This window comes from Photinus pyralis, unplaced genomic scaffold (genome assembly GCF_008802855.1).
Source record: "Photinus pyralis isolate 1611_PpyrPB1 unplaced genomic scaffold, Ppyr1.3 Ppyr1.4_LG2, whole genome shotgun sequence".
NCBI classification, from domain to species: Eukaryota; Metazoa; Arthropoda; class Insecta; order Coleoptera; family Lampyridae; genus Photinus; species Photinus pyralis.
In genome coordinates, this window is record NW_022170403.1 from 24,743,934 (window position 1) to 24,766,158 (window position 22,225).

The 22,225-nt window shown below is 35.2% G+C and overlaps 4 protein-coding genes across 4 annotated transcripts; 3 read left to right on the forward strand and 1 right to left on the reverse strand.

Moving 5' to 3' along the window:
* The first annotated feature begins 9,043 nt into the window (after window positions 1-9,043).
* Window positions 9,044-11,000, forward strand: LOC116163899 (frizzled-1-like). The gene is made up of 2 exons (XM_031478030.1): window positions 9,044-9,073; window positions 10,023-11,000. Exons 1-2 carry the CDS (start codon window positions 9,044-9,046, stop codon window positions 10,557-10,559), a joined length of 567 nt encoding a protein of 188 aa, XP_031333890.1. The 3' UTR covers window positions 10,560-11,000.
* Window positions 11,001-13,059: 2,059 nt separating this feature from the next.
* Window positions 13,060-14,219, forward strand: LOC116164779 (protein FAM210B, mitochondrial-like). The gene is made up of 3 exons (XM_031479005.1): window positions 13,060-13,216; window positions 13,265-13,604; window positions 13,652-14,219. Exons 1-3 carry the CDS (start codon window positions 13,159-13,161, stop codon window positions 13,851-13,853), a joined length of 600 nt encoding a protein of 199 aa, XP_031334865.1. The 5' UTR covers window positions 13,060-13,158; the 3' UTR covers window positions 13,854-14,219.
* An 807-nt stretch (window positions 14,220-15,026) lies between these two features.
* LOC116164776 (thiamine transporter 1-like) lies at window positions 15,027-20,471 on the reverse strand. The gene is made up of 3 exons (XM_031479002.1): window positions 20,139-20,471; window positions 18,033-18,237; window positions 15,027-17,450 (listed from the first exon to the last, which is right to left on the reverse strand). The coding sequence occupies exons 1-3, from the start codon at window positions 20,442-20,444 to the stop codon at window positions 16,696-16,698; spliced, it is 1,266 nt and encodes a 421-aa protein (XP_031334862.1). The 5' UTR covers window positions 20,445-20,471; the 3' UTR covers window positions 15,027-16,695.
* A 105-nt stretch (window positions 20,472-20,576) lies between these two features.
* Window positions 20,577-21,180, forward strand: LOC116164780 (peptidyl-prolyl cis-trans isomerase NIMA-interacting 4). Its single transcript, XM_031479006.1, has 2 exons — window positions 20,577-20,741; window positions 20,789-21,180. Exons 1-2 carry the CDS (start codon window positions 20,675-20,677, stop codon window positions 21,106-21,108), a joined length of 387 nt encoding a protein of 128 aa, XP_031334866.1. The 5' UTR covers window positions 20,577-20,674; the 3' UTR covers window positions 21,109-21,180.
* The last annotated feature ends 1,045 nt before the right edge of the window (window positions 21,181-22,225 follow it).

The following is a 22,225-nucleotide window of genomic DNA, read 5'->3' on the forward strand; positions in this document are numbered from 1 at the left end:
TTAGATGGGTATTTCATAGGAAGCACGCTGAAAACTACCGAAGGATAAGTCAGGATTTGATGGTACTGTGTTTTTACCTCAGATTAAATTTTGCTCTGAGGTTTTTACATTGCTGGATGGTTTGTCACGTATGGCCGAACTTCAAGTTAACATTTGATTTGGCAAAATAGAAAAAATTTTCAACATTTCAAATAGGATTACTAATAGTTACTGTCTCAAAACGGGTAAATTAGGGCAATTGGTACCAAATATTTCCATGGAAAGAAAACGGAATGCGAATCGACTTACCTTTAGCTGAGAAGCGAATTTTTGCGGGAGCGTGACAAGTATAAAAAAATGAGACTTGGATTACCAAGCATTCAAACGTAAGGACACCTTTTCTTACCGACAAAACGCACTGACCAATTTCGAAATTTGGGTAACCTATGCCGATCTTATCATGCATTTGGAAACCAGCGCGTCGTTTATGGTGACGTGGCGATGCGTCGTCACCTCATGTGTTAATTACAATAATGGAATAAATGCGAACCGGTTATCTATTATCTACCCGTTCGCGTAAACTTTTAGCACCGTTTTGAATATGTTATATTCAAAATTATTCCCGAGTCTAAATCGCAGATTAAAGCTGAAGTTGTGGAAGGCTTCCTAAAACCTATGGAGAACCCTTTCCTCTATTCTTTGCATAATTATGATAAATATGAAACGGCTTACCTTTATAAGTATCTTGACGCTAAATTTGTTCAAGAACCACTTAAAAGCGCAATGCCGATTTACCAAGCACGAAAACTAAACGCGAGCGAAACCTTTCTCTAACCGATAAAAGAAACTGAATAATTACACCATTTTGGGTAACTTACGCCGGCCTTATCGGGTATTTGAAAACTAGCAGCGTCGTTTACGATGACGTATCGCCGCATCTGTTTATCTTAGCAATGCACCAGATGTGCCTTATTATTTATAAGTACCTGTCGTGAATATTTTGTAATGAAATTTGAATGCAATTCTTAATATTGAAATGAATTTATTTAGAAGTTCTTGATATTGGCAAAAACTTTCAGCAAGTTGCATCTACAGCAACCCAACTGATATTTTTCATAAAATTTACCTTTTTTCGGACCACAATTTTTTCTATTTTACCAGCTTATTGTGCACTCCAATTATTACTCCCGGAGTGTCTAAAGTAATTTCGTTCGCCAATTCAGCAATTCCATCATGCAAAGAAATGAAAATGACTCGCCTTTCCTCATTTTAGTTCTGCAGGGCCAAACAAAAGTCAATGGTAACACAACGCGAACGTATTTACCACACATTGAAACTAATACACGATGGGACACTATTTTGTTTAATAAGCGAAAAAGGAAAGCTTTTTTAATTACGGCATTTTGAGTAATGGAAGCCGGTCTTATCAAGTTAGGTATTTGAAACTCAGTTGCGGCGTCGTTGCTTAATGACGTGGTCACGCACCTGCGCGCATTAGATTTGAGTACATTGCGCACTAGACGCATATACATATTGTTGGGTTTTTCAATATCGGTCCTTTTAAATTATTTAACGGAACGAGCTGAAATCTGACATATTAAATGACCACATCGTTTTTGACTAAAGAGTGGTCAAAACTTATTATGTTGTAGAGTGCCCTACATCGATGTCCAATAAATGATTTTTCTGCACTTTTAATAACTACGTACGTCTGTACGCTTTACCAATTGCCGCCCTATGGCGAGTAGCTCGGCGCATTTTCCATGAGTTGATCAGTACTTCCCGAAAAGTTATGTAACGGACTATTTATGTGCACAAAGGAAAATAAGCATAAATATTTTTATAAATAAGAAACTTAACATTGCGCAGTCTTCGCATGCCCACATCCGATTTTTACAATATGCGATATGCTTGTCTTTACTGGAAGCATCAGTGGTTAAAATTTCAAAACAAGTAACAAGGTTTCGCTCTATGGCAAGTCACTTTAGTGCATTTGCCATGCATTTATCAGTACTTCCCAAAAGGCTATGGCTATGTTTTTCTTTATAAAACCATCTATAGTTAAAATTTCAAAGAAATAAATCAAAAAATAAGAAAGTTGACATTGCGCAGTTTGCTCACTCGCACATCTGATTTTTACTATATGCGATATGTTTGTCTTTGCTAGAAGTTTTGTGGTTATAATTTCAACAAAATATATTAACAAATAAGAAAGCTTTCGGAGTCCAAAAGTGACGGGGACTACATTAAAAAATAGCTAAAAGTCAAAGATTACAGAATCTGTCATTGATTGCAATAATATGATGTTTACTATGTGAAAAAGCCTTAATTTACGGGCAACCCTCCTATTCTCGCCCTAGTGCACCATTGTAACTGACTGAAGTTTACAAGGACGAATAGTCATAGCCTGTTTACATTTTTTTACATGTTCCTGTTAGTGGATTTTTCAGAATTGACATGGGAAAACACTTTTTCTAAAATTAAAAATTGTTGGCACGCTAAAACATGTTTTAGATTGGTATTACATAGGAAGCACGCTGGCAACTACCGAAGGATAAGTCAGGATTCAATGTAACTCTGTTTTTAGCTCAGAGTAAATTTTGCAAAATTTACTCTGAGGTTTTTACATTGCTGTATAGTTTGTCGTTAACATTTGATTTGGAAAAATAGAAGTGTTTTGAACATTTCAAATAGGATTACTAATAGTTTCTCTCTCAAAACGGTTAAATTAGGGCAATTGGTGCCAAATTTTCCATTCAAAGAAAACGGAATATGAATTGATTTACCTTTAGATGAGAAGCGAATTTTTGCGACACGACAAGTATAAAAAAATGAGACTTGGAATACCAAGCATTGAAACGTAACGACACCTTTTTCTTACCGACAAAACACACTAATTTCGAAATTTGGGTAACGTATGCCGATCTTATCATGCATTTGGAAACCGGCGGGTCGTTTATGGTGACGTGGCGATGCGTCGTCACCGCATGTGTTAATTACAACAATGGAATAAATGCGAACCGGTTATCTATTATCTACCCGTTCGCGTAAACTTTTAGCACCGTTTTGAATATGTTATATTCAAAATTATTCCCGAATCTAAATCGCAGATTAAAGCTGAAGTTGTGGAAGGCTTCCTAAAACCTATGGAGAACCCTTTCCTCTATTCTTTGCCTAATTATGATAAATATGAAACGGCTTACCTTTATAAGTATCTTGACGCTAAATTTTTTCAAGAACCATTTAAAAACGCAATGCCAATTTACCAAGCACGAAAACTAAACGTGAACGAAACCTTTCTCCAACCGATAAAAGAGACTGACTAATTTACACCATTTTGGGTCACTTACGCCGGCCTTATCGGGAATTTGAAAACTATCAGCGTCGTTTACGTTGACGTATCGCCGCATGTGCTTATCTTAGCAATGCACCAGATGTGGTTTATTATTTACCTATCTTGAATATTTTGTAATGAAATTTGAATGCTATTATTAATATTGATCTGAATTTAATTAGAAGTTTTTGATATTAGGGTAAAAACTTTCAGAAAGTTGTATCTACAGCAACCCAATTGATATTTTTCATAAAATTTACCTTTTTTCGGACTACAATTTTTCTATTGTGGAGTTCAATTTTACCAGCTTATTGTGCACTCCAATTATTACTCCCGGAGTGTCTAAAGTAATTTCGTTAGCCAATTCACCAATTCCATCATGCAAAGAAATGAAAATGACTCACCTTTCCTCATTTTTAGTTCTGCAGAGCCAAACAAAAGTCAATGGTAACACAACGCGAACGTATTTACCACACATTGAAACTAATACACGATGGGACACTATTTTGTTTAATAAGCGAAAAAGGAAAGCTTTTAATTACGGCATTTTGAGTAATGGAACCCGGTCTTATCAAGTTAGGTATTTGAAACTCAGTTGAGGCGTCGTTACTTAATGACGTGGCCACGCACCTGCGCGCGTTAGATTTGAATAACATTGCGCAGTAGACGCATATTCATATTGTTGGGTTTTTCATATCGGTCCTTTTAAATTATTTAATGGAACGAGCTGAAATCTAGCATATTAAATGATCACATCGATTTGGCCAAAATGAGTACTCTTACGAAAATTAAAGTACCTAAATTTTTTTTATTAAAAAAATCATTTGTTTTGTTGGTTTAAAATTAAAGGTATGTCAGGTCCGTTCACTTAGCCCACCTCCCTCATTAAGCCAAAAATGAACTAATTTTTTTGTATCTACTGTGCCTCAATTGTCCATTTAGAAAATTTAAATGGGGATTAAGTGAATGCTTTTTCTTCATTGTTAATATGGGTAATCTAGGTACTTGTGTTCAGTAAATAAGACGGTCTTCTTTTTTTCTTAAGAGAGTGATGTGCGCACTAAGAGGAAGTTGACGCACCCCTAAAAATTCAACTTTTACCCCTAGAAGTTTGAATGGCGTATATGTTTACAATTTCTTGTTAAAATTATGTATTCAACATGGTCGTTGTTTGAAATCGGATGGCAAATAATGAAGTTATTGAGCAGTTTTGTGATTTTAACGAAGTAGACATGAATACAGCCTGTTCTTGACCACAAAAAATCCGATACAACTGAATATACCGAACGATCCTCGAGTCGAGATCTTCACGCATCCAACACACCTTAAGGGTTTGATTCTGTTCCATCAGATCATCATAGCTTTTAAAACACATTTTTTGGATAGGCATTAGTTTGTTTTACTTTTATTTGAGGTGCCTACATACATTTCATTTAAATAACCTAACAAATAAAGAAATTGGTTTGGAAACAAATTTTTTGATTCGGCATTCGTTTTGATTTTACTCGGAGTCACGAGGATGAAAAGCTTCCGAATCATCCGGTGTAAAATTAGGGGTGGGCAGTAATTTGTTGCACAATTAACGAGAAACAAAAAAATTTCGCACGACAGTCTAAGGTGACAAACAGAGTCACGATCAAATGCGGTTTAAAATTGAAAGTAGGTGGATAGTACGGATATGAGTCAAGGATCTTTCATTCAACGGTACGAATATTAATTAGAAAAAATGAAAAAAAGGCTCTCGCCCTATGGCGAGTAGCTCGGTGCATTTTCAATGAGTTGATCAGTACTTCCCGAAAAGTTATGTAACGGACTATTTATGTGCACACAGGAAAATATATTCTTATAAATAAGAAACTTAACATTGCGCAGTCGCATGCCTACATCTGATTTTTACAATATGCGATATGCTTGTCTTTACTGGAAGCATCCGTGGTTAAAATTTGAAAACAAGTAACAAGCGCATTTTCCATGCATTTATCAGTACTTTCCAAAATGCTGGCTATAGCTATGTTTTTCTCTATAAAAGCATCTATAATTAAAATTTCAAAGAAATAAATCAAAAAATAAGAAAGTTGACATTGCGCAGTTTGCTCACGCGCACATCTGTTTGTCTTTGCTAGAAGTATCTGTGGTTATAATTTCAACAAAATATATTAATAAATAAGAAAGCTTTCGGAGTCAAAAACTGACGGGGACTACGTTAAAAAAATAGCTAAAAGTCGAAGATTTCAGAGTCTGTCATTGATTGCAATAATATGTTTACTATGTGAAAAAGCCTTAATTTACGGGCAACCCTCCTATTCTCGCCCTAGTACACCACTGTACCTGACTGAAGTTTACAAGGACGAAAAGTCGTAGCCTGTTTACATTTAATTACATGTTCCTCTTAGTGGATTTTTCAGTACTGACATGGGAAAACACGATTTCTAAAATTAAAAATTATTGGCATGCTAAAACATGGTTTAGATTGATATTACATAGGAAACACGCTGGCAACTACCGAAGGATAAGTTAGGATTTGATGTAACTGTGTTTTTACCTCAGAGGTTTTTACATTGCTGTATATAGTTTGTCACGTATGGCCGAACTTCAATTTGATTTGGAAAAATAGAAAAGTACTTTCAACATTTCAAATAGGATTACTAATAGTTTCTCTCTCAAAACGGTTAAATTAGGACAATTGGTACCAAATATTTCCATTCAAAGAAAACGGAATATGAATTGACCCTTTAGATGAGAAGCGAATTTTTGCCACACGACAAGTATAAAAAATGAGACTTGGATTACCAAGCATTCAAACGTAACGACACCTTTTCTTACCGACAAATCGCACTGACTAATTTCAAAATTTCGATAACGTATGCCGATCTTATCATGCATTTGGAAACCAGCGCGTCGTTTATGGTGACGTGGCGTTGCGTCGTCACCGCATGTGTTAATTACAACAATGGAATAAATGCGAACTGGTTATCTATTATCTACAATCCACCTGTTCGCGTAATCTTTTAGCACCGTTTTGAATATGTTATATTCAAAATTATTCCCCAGCCTAAATCGCAGATTAAAGCTGAAGTTGTGGAAGGCTTTCTAAAACCTATGGAAAGCCCTTTCCTCTATTCTTTGCATAATTATGATAAATATGAAACGGCTTACCTTTATAAGTATCTTAACGCTACATTTTTTCAAGAACCATTTAAAAGCGCAATGTCAATTTACCAAGCACGAAAACTAAACGCGAGCGATACCTTTCTCCAACCGATAAAAGGAACTGATATTAATTTACACCATTTTGGGTAACTTACGCCGGCCTTATCGGGTATTTGAAAACTAGCAGCGTCGTTTACGATGACGTATCGCCGCATCTGTTTATGCAATGCACCAGATGTGGTTTATTATTTACCTGACTTGAATATTTTGTAATGAAATTTGAATGCAATTATTAATATTGAAATGAATTTATTTAGAAGTTCTTGATATTAGGGCAAAAACTTTCAGAAAGTTGCATCTACAGCAATCCAACTGATATTTTTCATAAAATTTACCTTTTTCGGACTACAATTTTTCTATTTTGGAGTTCAATTTTACCAGCTTATTGTGCACTCCAATTATTACTCCCGGAGTGTCTAAAGTAATTTCGTTCGCGAATTCACCCATTCCATCATGCAAAGAAATGAAAATGACTTACCTTTCCTCATTTTTAGTTCTGGAGGGCCAAACAAAAGTCAATGGTAACACAACGCGAACGGATTTACCACACGATCGGACATAATTTTGTTTAATAAGCGAAAAAGGATAGCTTTTAATTACGGCATTTTGGGTAATGGAAGCCGGTCTTATCAAGTTAGGTATTTGAAACTCAGTTGCGGCGTCGTTACTTAATGACGTGGCCACGCACCTGCGCGCATTAGGTTTGAATAACATTGCGCACTAGACGCATATTCATATTGTTGAGTTTTTCATATCCGTCCTTTTAAATTATTTAACGGAACGAGCTGAAATTAATAATTTTGGCGCCGCATGGTGCAATCAGTACATTTCTACCACCCGCACTTAGTACCTAATAATTGCATTGGGGTAAAAGTTACCCCACTTTTTTTACTGAAATTACACATTTTGAAATAGCAGGAATCCAAATCAAACAAAATCTCGATGATATCGGCCGGCTAAACAGTTGAACCCATTGTTTCCAAATTTGAAAGTCACTCGCCGGGCAGAAATTTCAGTCGAAAGAGGAGGTAAGACCTACTTTGTAGACTTCGAGAAAACGTATTTTTCAGGCAGGTTGAAGGAGAAAATGTTGAAAAAGTAATCGCCACTTTTCCAAAATTTTCATTTTTTTTTGTAGACTAGGCATAGCTACTTATCGGACCGCACTCGTAGGTATGTACATAGATCCTGGATTATGGGACTCGAGCTTTGGGCTTACCTGGACGTGTAGTTAACTAAGTGTTAAGATGTATAAGTAAATGCGTAGAGACATTTGTCGTGGATCGCACCTATCGACGAGAACTAAGTAGAACAAAAATAAATATTCAGTGCATCTACCTACATCGTTTCGTTTTGCTTTCTCGCTTTTTTCTCTTCGCTTCTTTTATTTCACAAGGACTCTGCAGATTATAACTTCAGTGCGACTGATGTTTAATATCAAAACGTTCTTAGCTATAAACACCGTTAGGTCAGTGTCGGTTTAAAGCCCAATATCATTTGTTCATTGATCATGTTGGTAGGTACAGTGCAACCGGTGTGCAACAAATTGAAGATTTCCATAAGTATGGTAGAATCTAAATACCTCCACAAATAATCGAGGGTTCTTGGAATTTTTAAAGAAACTACTATCCTAATACTGTAAAAATGTGTATGGAAGTAGAGATTACCAATTACTTCCCTCTTTCTTGTCTCCTACTTCTATTTTTATTCCTAAAGTAACATAGCTAAGGATGACCTCACAAATTTGAATAAAGTACAGATAAAAAGTGGGAAAGCAATTTATTTTAATACAATTCGTATTAAACAGAAACTTCCATAAATTAACGTCAACTTCTGAACGTTATAAAGGATCGTCTTTTATATTTTTCAACCACCCACATTCACGAGAAGATTTCAATTTTAATCCCGTCACGATAAGCGGATACACTCTGTTGCTCGTTTAACATCGCTCCGACTGGGGTAGCGCAGGGTGTCGAGCGCAAGCTAGTGCTATTGACAACCGCTTTTATAAATGACCGATATTTAATGTGGCGTTTCCCGCTTGGAAAATTCGACAAATTGCCTTTTTTGCATGATTACATTCCGTTTTATAGCTTGTAATTACACCCTTTCAAATCGCTATGAATTTAAGAAAAAGATTGGTTGACGACGCACAGCCATAACCGCGCATAGATTAAATTCGCTCCGTTAAACAGAAATTTAATTATTACCATACCAGAATACATTACCGCTACTGTTTTCGAATCGTTTATTTGAATTAAGATCTGCGATTAATATTCTGCGCGTCGATATAGCAAATAAAGGACATCAGCCAGTAGAGTACCTACTGCTGCAGCTAAGGATGTTAATTTCCACTTTTCTTCCACCATATTACACTGTTTTAATAAGGACGGGAGTACCCATAAATTATTCCATCAACAGCAAAGGATATATAAACTCTTAACGTTATCGTAATTATTATCTCAGTCCGTGGCGTAATTATTTTTCATATTACCCAGTAATTATGAACTATTACAATATATGACTTGCATTCCCGATTGGTCAAACTGGGTTAGCTCGAATCCTTCGTAATTTAATGGTGCAATTTAAGTAAATTGCAGGAATTAAGTGTATTAGGTACAGACGGACATGTAGTTACGTGATTCGATGGGGTCTTCGAACCCGTTGACATTCGCTACGAATTACGTATATCTACTTTAAATTTAACGGGTTTTCTTTATACAAAAATGGAATATCGAAATTGATTCGTTACAGGTATGATTAAAAGTCAGACGCGCTGCTCTCACATTTTCAACTGAATAGTAAAAATTCTAGTAGGTATATTTCAAACGATAAAACAAATTTGATCTTTAACGTATGAAAATTTGCAGAATTTCGCGGATTTCAAAAACTGATTAATAAGTTTTTTCTGAAACTACTTTAGAAACAACTACTTTCGTCTCTAAACAGGGTGAAGAAAATCCTCTCTAGTGAGGAAAGTAAAGTAATGTGTAAAACTTGAGAAGAAAGTGTTTTTCAACTTTCGTTCAATTGACACACTCGAGTTGGAAAACTCTATTTTCTTCTCTAGTTGTACAAATAGGTAACTATTTTATGTAACTTCCTTTGGTCACTATAAATACTATAATCTTAAGAACTAACCGAGATTCACAATTAAATTCCTATTCACTTTTACCTACAGGAAGACTATATTTAATCACTATACTCCCATTTATTAAATGCCACCTTTTATTCCATGTTTATATTCAGACGTTCTTATTGGAAAATACATATCTGCTCTTCGTGAATAGAACATAGAGGATGGACCTTCTGATGAAGTCGTCTTTTATCTTATGATTACGACTTAGGGTATTGATTCGTTTACACATAATGTTAGTACCTACTTAGTAGCTAAAAAAGCAGTTGTCCTAAAATGGAACCTTGTGGAAACCCTTCTTAATAAGTAGTACCTACTGTGTGGTTATTATTGGAATGTAATGCTGTAATTCAAAACTAATAGTTACTTTTTGTTTCAGGTGACATTTTAAGCGGGGTCTGCTATGTCGGCGTGTGGAATGTGGACGCCTTACGGGCATTTGTGCTTTCCCCACTATGCGGATATCTAATTTTGGGCACGATATTTCTGCTGGCCGGCTTCGTCTCGCTTTTCCGAATTCGCACGGTTATGAAACATGACGGCACAAAAACGGACAAGTTGGAAAAGTTGATGATACGAATAGGAATTTTCTCCGTTCTCTATACGGTACCTGCACTCATTGTTATCGCTTGTCTCTTTTACGAGCACTACTTCTTCGACATGTGGATAAACACGTGGCGAAAGGATATGTGCTTCAATAAGCCACAATATACAATACCTTGTCCAAGAACGAGGGATCCAGATCGAAGACCTCAGTTTGAAGTATTCATGATCAAATACCTGATGTACATGATAGTGGGCATTACTTCGAGCGTATGGATTTGGTCAGGTAAAACGGTGCACAGTTGGAAAGTTTTTATGAACAAGCTACAGGGGCGACATTCGGCAGCGTATGTGTAGGAATATTCGTTAAGCTTCTTAGCAATCAATGTGTTCCTTTAAATGTCATCACAGTCCTGTGATTTAAGTAAATTTTTAATAACAAATTGATATATTTCAAAATTTACCGATATATACACTTTGGAATTTTTATATTTTTTACCATATACTGTAGCTATAAGTATTTATATTATAATCTACCTCTATACGACATGATTTGCGCTACGCGTTGCTCTTCTATTGTTATTAATCGAAGGTTTTACGCACACCACTCCTACTATTATATTTTAATTTACAAAGTTGTAAATATTGACCTGTACATAATTATTGTTTTAGTTCTTATTGTGTTCATTTGTTTTATTACTTACTAGTGTCGCCACATTGCACTGTTTCTACCCACAAAATTGGAATAAATGAAAAGACGTTGTACATTACTTACATCTACGAAATTTTGTTTATGAAGGCATAACTATTTCAAGTCATTATCCTTAACAAAGTAAATTCAACTTTCAAGTACCTACTCAACCAAATCACTAGAAGAAGTGCAGTGTGGCGTTACTGGTGCGCACAAAGTAATTTGCGATGTGTACTAATAATGTCACGGTGCCATAACCGTATAGTAATAATTAGAACGCGTGTCAATGAATGTGCTTTTTTGTTTTAGTTGAAAGCACATCAATCCGTAAGATTAACGTGTAAAATATAAGACCCAACCAAAAGTTTAGTTTGTAGATTTTTGTAATTTTTTTACTTGTATAAAGTGTGAAAGTTGTATATACGCCTTCATTATATATATTTGAGATAAAATTGTACAAATAAAATGCGTGCTCAAACAAAATGTTAGTCTTCTTGCAGAATAGCTCTGTGTTGGATGCAGAGATGCTGCATATGTGTATTTTTTAGTACTAATTAAAGTGTGATAATGATCGATTAATGTGAATTAGCAGTCAATTTTAATAACCGTAAGTGCAAAAATAATGTTTGCCTTCTTGTGCTGCAATGGACGTCCACCCAGCTTGTTATACATGTATAGCTCATTTAATAGAAATTTTTATGTATTACATGAATATTGTCACGTTTTATAAATCTGTATTCTTGTATTATAGAATGTATAAACTATATTTATATATTTCTCATTATGATTATTATTACTATTAAACATTTGTAAATAATTACACATTTATGAATTTTTGTGCAGTGTACCTAAATTCGAATCATTCCATTCTATCCATTTTCCGAAATTAAATTTTATCTGTCTTTGCGAGACAATATTGCAGTAAACTTAAAGAATATATTGAGAAAGGATATTTAAAAAAGATATCTTCTAATATGAAGATAGAAAGAAATAAGGAAACGCCGAGGAAATAATGCAAAATTTGAAGTGACTTATTTATTGCTGCGAGAACGATTGCTCCATTGAAGCAAATGTCCATCCCAGGTGTGGAATTACACGCTGCATTGGAAAGCCGGTTTATGAAAACGAAACGATTGTGTCTGGGCAATCTAGTTGGCATTGGGTACCAACCTCGGATGATCCAGCCAATGAAGCCACAAGAGGACCAGAATGGGTGATGATCACCTGGAGCACAGCGATTACGCTTAGTATAGGATAATCTGTGCCTGGAGTGATGGTACTGGCCCGAAGTTCTTATATGAAGAAGAAAATGAATGGCCAAAGCAGAACGTTCGGAAAATAAATCCAGAATCCAGAGCTAGAGATAAAAGGAACAAAGATTTTAGTGATAGCTATATGAATGAGTATATCATAGACCCAGAGAATTACTCGAATTGGACTAGATTAGTGAGAGTAAGGGTGTGGGTAAAAAGATTTATTAGACGTGCTAGAGGACAACACATTTGGCAAGGGAATTGACAATTGGAGAAATTGAAGAATGTGGTGGATCTGGATACAGAAAAGCCAAGAAGAGAGTTTCACAGAGGAGCGCTGATGAAAAAAGGAAAATCACAAAAGTGAGAAAAGTTAGACTTTATAACCCGACACCAGAAGTGAAGAACGCTTTAATATGTGTTGGAGGTCGGTTGGAACTCAGTAGTTAGTAGTAAGTATACTTGACTCTATAGGCAAAAAATTACACGAATGATGATAGCAAATCATATGGGCAGGGAGAGAATAATTAGGTATGTCAAGACAGAAATATTTTGTTATCGCACTCAGGAATTTGTCAAAGAAGGTAGGTAGGTATCACTTGAATGTATGAAATGCAAGATAAGTAATACAGCATCGACCTACAGACCAAAGATGTCCCATCAGCTACCCTAATGTAGATTTGAAATAGGAGTACCGTTTGCTGAGACCGGGATGGACTGTTACAGGTCAATCTGGGTAACATAACGGTGGGACGATGACATGAGAAGCGATATGGAATAATATTTACTTGCTGCATTTGCACCCATAAGTAATAAACGACATGTTTGATGGTATTACCAATAAAAGTATTACTTTTTAATCAATGGTTCTTTAAGATCCTTGGAGTGTTTCCAATCAGGCAACAGTTGAAAATAAAGATATGAGAATTTCCCTTCTATGTAGTCTCTGTGGTTTTTGAAATAAATAATAATAAATATGCAACTTAACCTCAAATTGTAATTTTTAAACAAAATGTATAAAACAATATACAGGGCGTTTAACTTATCCTTAAATTTGCCAAAAACTCTAAGTGAGTATTAAACCCTCCATCATATTAGGTTTAATCTTGGTGTTGCAGATCACGGAACAAATAACCGCATACTCTCAATAGCAACAATACTGAAAGACTATGAACCCGAGCCTAGTTTTAGATCACTCCATGTTACAAGTTATAAAAAATTCGAATTTTGCCAATATCCCACTTGCAGTACACCTTCTAATTTTCTACTCCTAAATTCGAAACATCCCATCAATTTTAATAGGTTTTGCTCGACAAGCAAAAAAGGTGATCAGCCAGTAGAACCCACTAAAAAAGAAAAATTGAAACGGGCTGTTAAAGAATATGGCAGTACAGTGGTTATATTCCATGTGACTATATCCCTGGCATCTCTAGGTGTTTGTTATCTGTTGGTATCGAGGTGGGTAACAACTTGACCAGTTACACTAGTTAATGTTTTATTTTCAGCGGTTTAGATATGAGCAAAATACTAGCGTATTTAGGCATAAGTGGATCGATTGCGGCTAATGCTGGGACTTTTGTAACAGCGTATGCGATTCACAAAGTGTTTGCACCTGTTCGCATTAGCATCACTCTTGGTGCTACACCATTTATTGTTAGCTACTTAAGACGTATCGGCTTTTTAAAAGTGAAATCACCCAAAAACTAGTTAATTTAGTCGGTTGTTTAAATTGTATGGGAGAGGCGTTACATCTATTATTGTAAAGATCTTTTATATATTGCTATTGTCACAGATTAATCTGTGCTATTGTTATTCAGATAGTGGATTGCTTTGTATTCATTTATTTTTTTTATTGTTATTTACATGGGCAGTTTCTTTGTGGGTTCTTTTGATGTGAGCATAGAGAACACTGCACTACGACCAATGTGCAAACCTTTACTATGTTAGGGGGTTTTAAGTGTGTACTATGTAGGATTATTCTCACATTGAAAATGAAACAAATATGGCTGTGGTAACATCTACAATTTAAAAACACAAATAAAAAAACCTCTGTTGATTCGGAGTTAAGGAAAACAATTCTGTTATTTCTGTCTTTCGTAAAATTAATCAAAAATTTGTAAGCACTTGGTGAGTATCTCCTCAGTCTGCGTTGCTCTTGGGGTTTTTTCTGTTCAGGCCTTGGACAGTTGGACCAAACGTGCTCAGTTTAGGTTCAGAAGGGCAGGCTTCCAAATTCGTACCTCACATCCATGCTGTAGTCATATGCTGGTACCTGAAAACTCAATATAGGCATGGTTGCAGCTTGTTACCAGGCTTTTTGTAGTAGTTGATTCTATTCTGGGATTTCAAGAAATAGTCTTCATTTAACTATGTAGACTATTTCCATCCATTAGTACTTGTGGTCCATGACGCATATTTTGAGTCATATTTATTGCTGATCCTAGGGCAAGGGCGGTAAAGAACTTCCTTTAGCATTGCAGTAAGCCACATTACTGTTGCGCCGGACCGATTTTGATGAGCCAGGATCTAGCTTGAAACAGCCATACCTGTCAAAGGCAGTATTATTGCTGGTTTGTTAATAGGTCTAGTTTATCCATGATTTCAGGAGATGAAAATATTCATTAATTTCTTTTTTGATCATGCCTTCTGCTCGAGCCATTGATACCTGTTGAGAGAAGGGTACATAGCACTGAAGAGGAAGGTACAAAATCGAACGTCTGCAGACTTTTTGCAGCATTTTTTGTCCACTCTTATCTGATGAAACCTATTAAAGAAATGCACTACCGCTGCTGAGATCTCTAACCTGCAGACGAACAAAATTCACACAAGTATTAACAGTGCATTTCATAAAAAATACTTTACAAATGACAAAACAACAAAGAATCGTAACGTATTTAATATAAAATAAAAGGGTCCAAAAACATAACAGTATTAATATACTATATTTTGCTTAGGATGATTCAATTATGTAGTAAAACAACAAGTTAATCACAATGAGGTACAATCAACATAAGTACTTATATAATACAACCTTAATTCACATACTTAACAGTTAACAAAAACAGTATTAAACTTGGCATTATACGATTCTTTGGGGAAAGTACAAAATCACGCTTGATAATTTGTAGTTTCTACAGTGTGTGCTATACTGTAACATGTCTCAGATTTAGACACAATTCTTTTCCCTCCATCAACGTGGGTCTTTCTTTAGCGTAATTAAAACATACTAGCTGCAAATTCAAATACTGTCATAGTGAGAGAGCTAACAAGTGATACATAGGCAAAGTGTGGGGAGTGTCTCAGAAGTATGAGTAAGATATTTTAAGAGAAAGAAATTAATATACAGGGTCGCTATTTAGGACGGAACCAAAGCCACTTCTCACTTAATACAATAGTTGTATAAAAAAACCATGCGTACTATGTTTTTGTCACTTATTAAACAACTGCTCGTTGCTTTTTGGTTAATTTTTGACGTTCTGTTAATTTAAAGGTATCTCAATTTAAAGTGCAATACATTAGCCAGCCAAGTATACGGCAAGGTTTTTCTTAATTTTTCTGTATTCTTTTCCCCATGTACATGTTTCAGGTACCTAGTAAGAAAGAAAAAAATAATCTTTCAAATGACGTACCACATGACCTATGTTGCCTATGTCGTACTCAAGAACCACGTCCCAAAAAATTTTTTAATCTCAAAATATGTGAAATTTCAAATGGAAAGGAACTAATCTTCATGCCTATATCTCAGGAGCGTGAGAGCTTTGGTTCCATCTTTAATAGTGACCCTGTATATAGTTTCCATAGGAAAAAAGTTCATCAATTTTTGAAAAATTTTACAGCTGGTTCATATCGTTATAAAACTGGAATTGCAAAAAGATTGAAAAAATTGCTCTTTTGATAAGTATGATAATTTTTATCTTAAAAACGGTACTTATATGAACCCTTACAATTACAATAATTTATTAAATCAAATTCAACTCCGCAAGCGAAAGGACAGTTGTTATACACTAAGTGCCGATACTTTTGACACACCCTGAATATAAATATCTACCTACATAAACTACACACATCACTTTGAATATTATCACAAATAATATGGTACCAACATCTATAAAAATAAAATTTATTTTCTATGTAAATATGTACATGTCTTTTTTGTGTCGTTTCTTTTTCATACTCAGTAGCTATAGGTCTTACTTCACTGAATTATCATAGAATAGCATGTAGTGACCACAAAGTTCATTTTAAATCACACTGACCATGTAAAGACTAAGGAAAATGCTTCAAAATTTTATAAAAAATAGGGACTATGATTTATCGATTTGGAAGTTTGGTATATGAATGTACCACAAACGTATACAATCTGTGCAAGTTAAGGCCGCTGCTAATTTCAAAAAAATTTACAAACTCGAGCAAACTAGATTTGATTTTGGTACAGATTTAATACTTTTAGAATAAATGCAATCGATACTATCTGAGCCTTACTTTAAGTCGGTTGAAGCATAGGATCAGTACATGAGGAACTGTCACTGGATAATGAGTTTCTATCAACTCAGTATGTTTTATTAATATCCGCATGACTCTTTAGCCAATCGATAATACCAATGATTATAAAAATGACTGCAATACCCATATGGTAGATACCAAATGCTAAGTGCAAAGGCCTAGGTGGTAACGCTACTCCGATATCTCCGGAAATTAAGCACACAGTAATAATGGTTTGCAGCACTAAGGCGATGAGTGTATTCAAACCGAATACCAAACCGTAACTGTCTTCCAGAATGTGTTTCGCAACTTCGGAAGACGCAATGGTAATCATAAAGTGGTACAAACCTCCAAAAACTACATAACAAACGTAACTTACTAAGATATAATTGGTCTGTGAACTTATAATAAGAAGAGCACCGGCTAAAATTGAGCAAAGTGATAAAACCAATTCACCTCTTTGACTCCAATCTGCCTTAATAAAACTTATAGATAGAGCGCCAAAGCAACCGATCAACGTCAGTACTGCTTCTACCGATCCGTTATGGAGGACGCTGTTCGGATCCGTGTGGATGACGGTCCATAACGGTTGCATGTACGATTGCACTAATGCGAATCCACACGTAGCCAATGCCCACCAAATTGACCACTTGGCCACGTATCTGTTGCTGAATGATTCCACAAAGTGGGTTTTCATGAGCGAGAAGGCGCTTTGGTATTTTTCTCTAGCTGTAAGTAGTTCCTTTTCGGGCGTGCGGTGAAAGTAGATACTCATCTTCACCGATGGCAGTGATATACTCCACACTGACGCAGCTATCATCACTGCCAATTAAATAAAACGTTCAACATTGTCAGAAATAGTTTATTTTAATGTGAACTTTTGCAGAAAATATGTCTAACAATAATCGCAGTCTTCTCCCACACTCTATCTATGTATACAAAGTATGGTACACCTGATTAAGAGTTTCAAACCGACATGGATCCTTTACAATATTCTGGTTAAAATTTGATTCATGTAAGCCTGCGTATGTATTTATGCTCTTGGAAAATCTGCCCAATGAGCTGAGTTTGGCAATAATAATAATAATAAAGTAATACCAAAATATTTAAACAATCTAAAACTGCCAAGATAATGTAATGAGTTTATTGAGGTATCTACATGATAACATATCGGATAGCAATTGTGGTACGATAAGCGATTTAAAATAAAAGAAGAAATAAAAAATTGTAGTGGAAATATGCGTTCTGTTCCTCTTAATCAATTTCTAATAATTGACCGCATTAACTTTTACAGACTTTGTCCTGACACGATACCAATATCAATGAAAAAATATGCAAAATAATATAATGCAACATTTATTCAATGATACGTAAATAATATTTATTTATACATAAAGTACTTACCGGAGAATGTAATATAATTTAATTCCCTGTAATCCATCCAACTTAACGTGACTAAAAGTTGAGCTAATACTCCCGACAAACATCGTCCAGCTAAAATTGCTGCTCGTGTATGCCCGGTCACTTGTGAATAATACTCTTTTGGTACCTTGGCGTATATGTACGTGTAGTAAGCTACCTCGGTGGCCATAAATGTCCCATATATGACCTGCAAGCACACAAATTTCAAAACATTGACATAAGCCCACAATTCGTGTCTAATGGGTAAATTCAGTATTGGATTAAAACATTTTATGTTTATTGCCAGGTTGTATGTATTATTCTCGTTTTGGAATTTGTATGACATTCAGTCCCAAATATTTAGGACACTTTTCTCTATTAAGAGTTTTTTTATTTGTATCTTCACTATTATCACTAATGTAATTGCTACTTTACTGTTACCTTTATGTAACAAAATGTTACTGTATCGTCTTTTTTACCTGGAAATGGATAGGGTGCAAGTTTACTATGAAGCTCTCTATGAAGTATTGTTATGTAAACTGCAGGGAGTGTCGTTTCTCTAGGTCGAAACAATGTTGACGATGAGAAGTGACCCACCCTGTGGTTAAAAATTTACGTGGTGTTAACGTAATTTCCGTTTAAGCATTGGAAATAGCAATTGGGACATCCTGTAATTTTCGTTTGTGTCAGAATCCAGTCATGCCCCTAGGGGAATTTCCTTCAAGAGAATTTGCACTTAATATGCTAGTGCACCCCAATTCAGCTACATTATAAAAACTTATCCTCCTTATAAATTCTCGTAAGCAAACTTTCGATTCAGAATGTGATTACAAAGTTTTTGAGGTCCAAGTTTCACTGAAAAAGGTGAAAGGTGGGAATAAATTGAAGGACAAATGCACTTGGAGTAAGCAGGGACCATCCTATAGGTACCCCTCTAATGCCTATCCTACCTAGGCAAATTTAACAACACGCCCTAGGAATTTCAATAGTAATTTTTTAATTTCCGATTATTGAATTCCCTAATTATTTTAGAGTAAAGTCTAGGTTTTTGTAGAGAAAAAAATTACGAATCTTCCCCTCTGAAATAGAACCATAAAGAAACCTAAGTGAATAAGGACTAGAGAAAAATCAATACCTACATGTGTAAAAAAGAAATTTATTGTTTGTATATTTCAAACTTGGTTTCAAATTTTGTTTACCGGAAAAATTCCATATGTTTTATTTTTAGTTTTTTTATGCTTGCATTTTCCTCTCAATTTGTATAGGGATTACCCTCGGAATTACCTATAAGATTTAACAATAACAAATATACGGTCACTGTTTTTTTTTGCATTTTTTCATAAGTACCTCTCGAGGTACTCCTGTATGTAGGTACCTAAATAGGCAATTTAATATTATAATTTCTAAGTGAGTTTAATATTAATACCTGTATGAGAAATGAATGAAATTAAGTTAGCAATTAAGGAAACAGATTCTTCTAAAATTATGCTAATTTAATAAACACACATGCTCAAACCTAGTCCACCTCTACTAACATTTCTAAAGTGCAAGAAGTTATCAGTTGAAGAAAATCTTTAACCCTGGAAACACAGGGCATGGAATTACCCGAGTTATTACAAAAATGATAATTCCATAAACATGAAAGTAGATAACGAATATTTATTTACTACACAGTTCATATAGTGAATATTAAAAATTGCCAAATGTATTGACGTCCTTTTCTGAATACTGAATGATATCAACACATCCTGAGGCGATTAGACCATAAACCACCTTGACCACAAATAAAATCAAAATTAGTTATTAATAGCCAGCCACTCCTAGTTTTGCACTAATTAAATTTGAATGGTTAATGTGATGTCATGTTTAGATTTCGAATTATTCAACTCCATTTAGGTAACTTTTTTTGCATTAGCTAAAACAACAAAGTACCAAGTAATTACAATACAGAGAGCAACAACTAATTAATGGTACCAATTGAACAATAAAAATTCTCTCTAGTATTGTTTAAAAAAAATAATTCATTTAATCATTCGGAAGGTGCCTCCTCCTGGCCTTGCAAATGACTACATAACTATAATTACCAGGTACCTACACAAAAAAGCTTACCTCAAGAACTTGCAAGTGGAACAACGTTTTACCCCACAGCAACATCCCCCAAGCCGTAATTCCAGACAGTCCCATAAGCACAATTAATGGCTTGTACCGACATAAGTCGGTGATCAAAAAAACAATTGCCAGTTGCGCTAATTGCGCATATGTTCCGACAGGATAGACTTGCTGCGTTACTTGCTCCTCGGTATTGTTCCACCATGGTCCAATTAAATACTCGTAAATGAAGGGCTCCGAGGGTCGAATTTCCTTGAGGAATCCGAACACACACAGCAGTATCGAAATTTTCAACCACTCTTTCATGCTTACTGCTACTTTTAAGTATCGACACTAAATTAATAACACCTTGACATCTACTTGGTATCACAAGATGAAAACGTCCTCTAATTATCGCAATCGTTCAACGCTCAACATTTTAAATCTATATTTATCAAGTCATGTCTGCACTTCAAATTATTTCCCTCTTCATTGAGAGGTTATGCAAGCAGTACACATAACCTCAAAAAGTTTGTTTACTCCAAGTCACAGTTTAAATGCCACCGAAAAAGGGCACAGCTTCCAAAGGAGCCAAAGCGGCAAAGTCTGACGATGCCGACAAAGGTAAAGACATCTCAATTTCGAAACTTTCCCAACTTTTGCTTTACAAGGTGCTGCCGGCAAAGAGAAAAAGGGGGGCACAGCTGTTAAAGTTCGACACATACTCTGCGAAAAACAAAGCAAATGCTTGGAGGCCTTAGAGAAACTAAAAGGTGGTCAGAGATTCCCCGAAGTCGCGACGGCTTACAGCGAAGACAAGGCGAGGCAAGGTGGCGATCTAGGTTGGATGACGAGAGGCTCGATGGTCGGTCCATTTCAAGATGCAGCATTTGCCTTACCGATTTCGACTGTGAATAGTCCTATTTATACAGATCCTCCAATTAAAACGAAATTTGGTTATCATATTATAATGGTCGAGGGCAAGAAGTGATGTTTCACTGGTTCGGTTATATAATTGTAATTGTTTCTTATTTGTTGTAAATAAAACAGATGTAAGGTTGAAGGTTGACTCATTAAGAAGTAGGTCATTGCTAACTCTAGGTTTACTTTATTTTGTGACTGTGAAGGAAAAATTGATTGGTATTGTTCAGGATACCTACACATAAATCCACATATTAATTTATTAATTAGGTATAAGAATTTAGTTGGGCTGCAATTTTAATAACATCTCGATTTATCTGGGCTGCATGACCCTTGTCACAAAGTTTATAGTTAGGATTTGGGAGGTCAATGATTGACCGTGAGCCACTTAAAAAAATGCATTATGGTGATTAAGATAGGTATCTAAATGCTGTGCATTGGATAACCTTTAATGCTACTTGGTATGTACCTACCCAACATAAGTTATAGTGGATTGATGTGATGCTTTAGTTTTAGATCATTTAATAAATACCTGATGGAAACTTAGTTTGGATTAAAGTAGTGAGGTACAGCAGCACAGAGGGCCATACAAATGATTTTTAATTAATTTACACTTGCCCAGCTAACTGTAAATTTACACATTTATCTGGGGTATTCCAAAGAGTTGCCAGATCATTCTGTGAATTTACAGATCTGCATACGTATCTGAGATAATATAGAGGTTGTCCAATGACGATTGTTACCTATATAGGTATATCTGAACAAGAACATTTTGCATGTATGGGTTACTCGACAATGAACCTGGTTCACCTAACATTTTCAGTTTTGCATGACTTCTGGATGTGCTGAAAATTTACTCAGTTATTATAATGTGCTGACTTTATTCATTTTTTAAATTTGGAGAATATTTTATATTTAAAAAAAATTACAAAAATGTCTTAATGGGAAATTCCCTTTTTTCTCATCGTATTAGATTTTACTGTGGGAAATAACAGTTTCTAATTAATATCACTACCATCCCTATGCAGAAAGAACAAAACATAATAACATTTTTAATTATTACTTATAATACTCCCCTGAGAGAATGTCGGTCACAGAACACATACCTGATTCCGGTCTACCAACCATGTAGACATATTATAGAGTGTACAAAAACACCATAACACTCCACTACAGCACAAATCTGA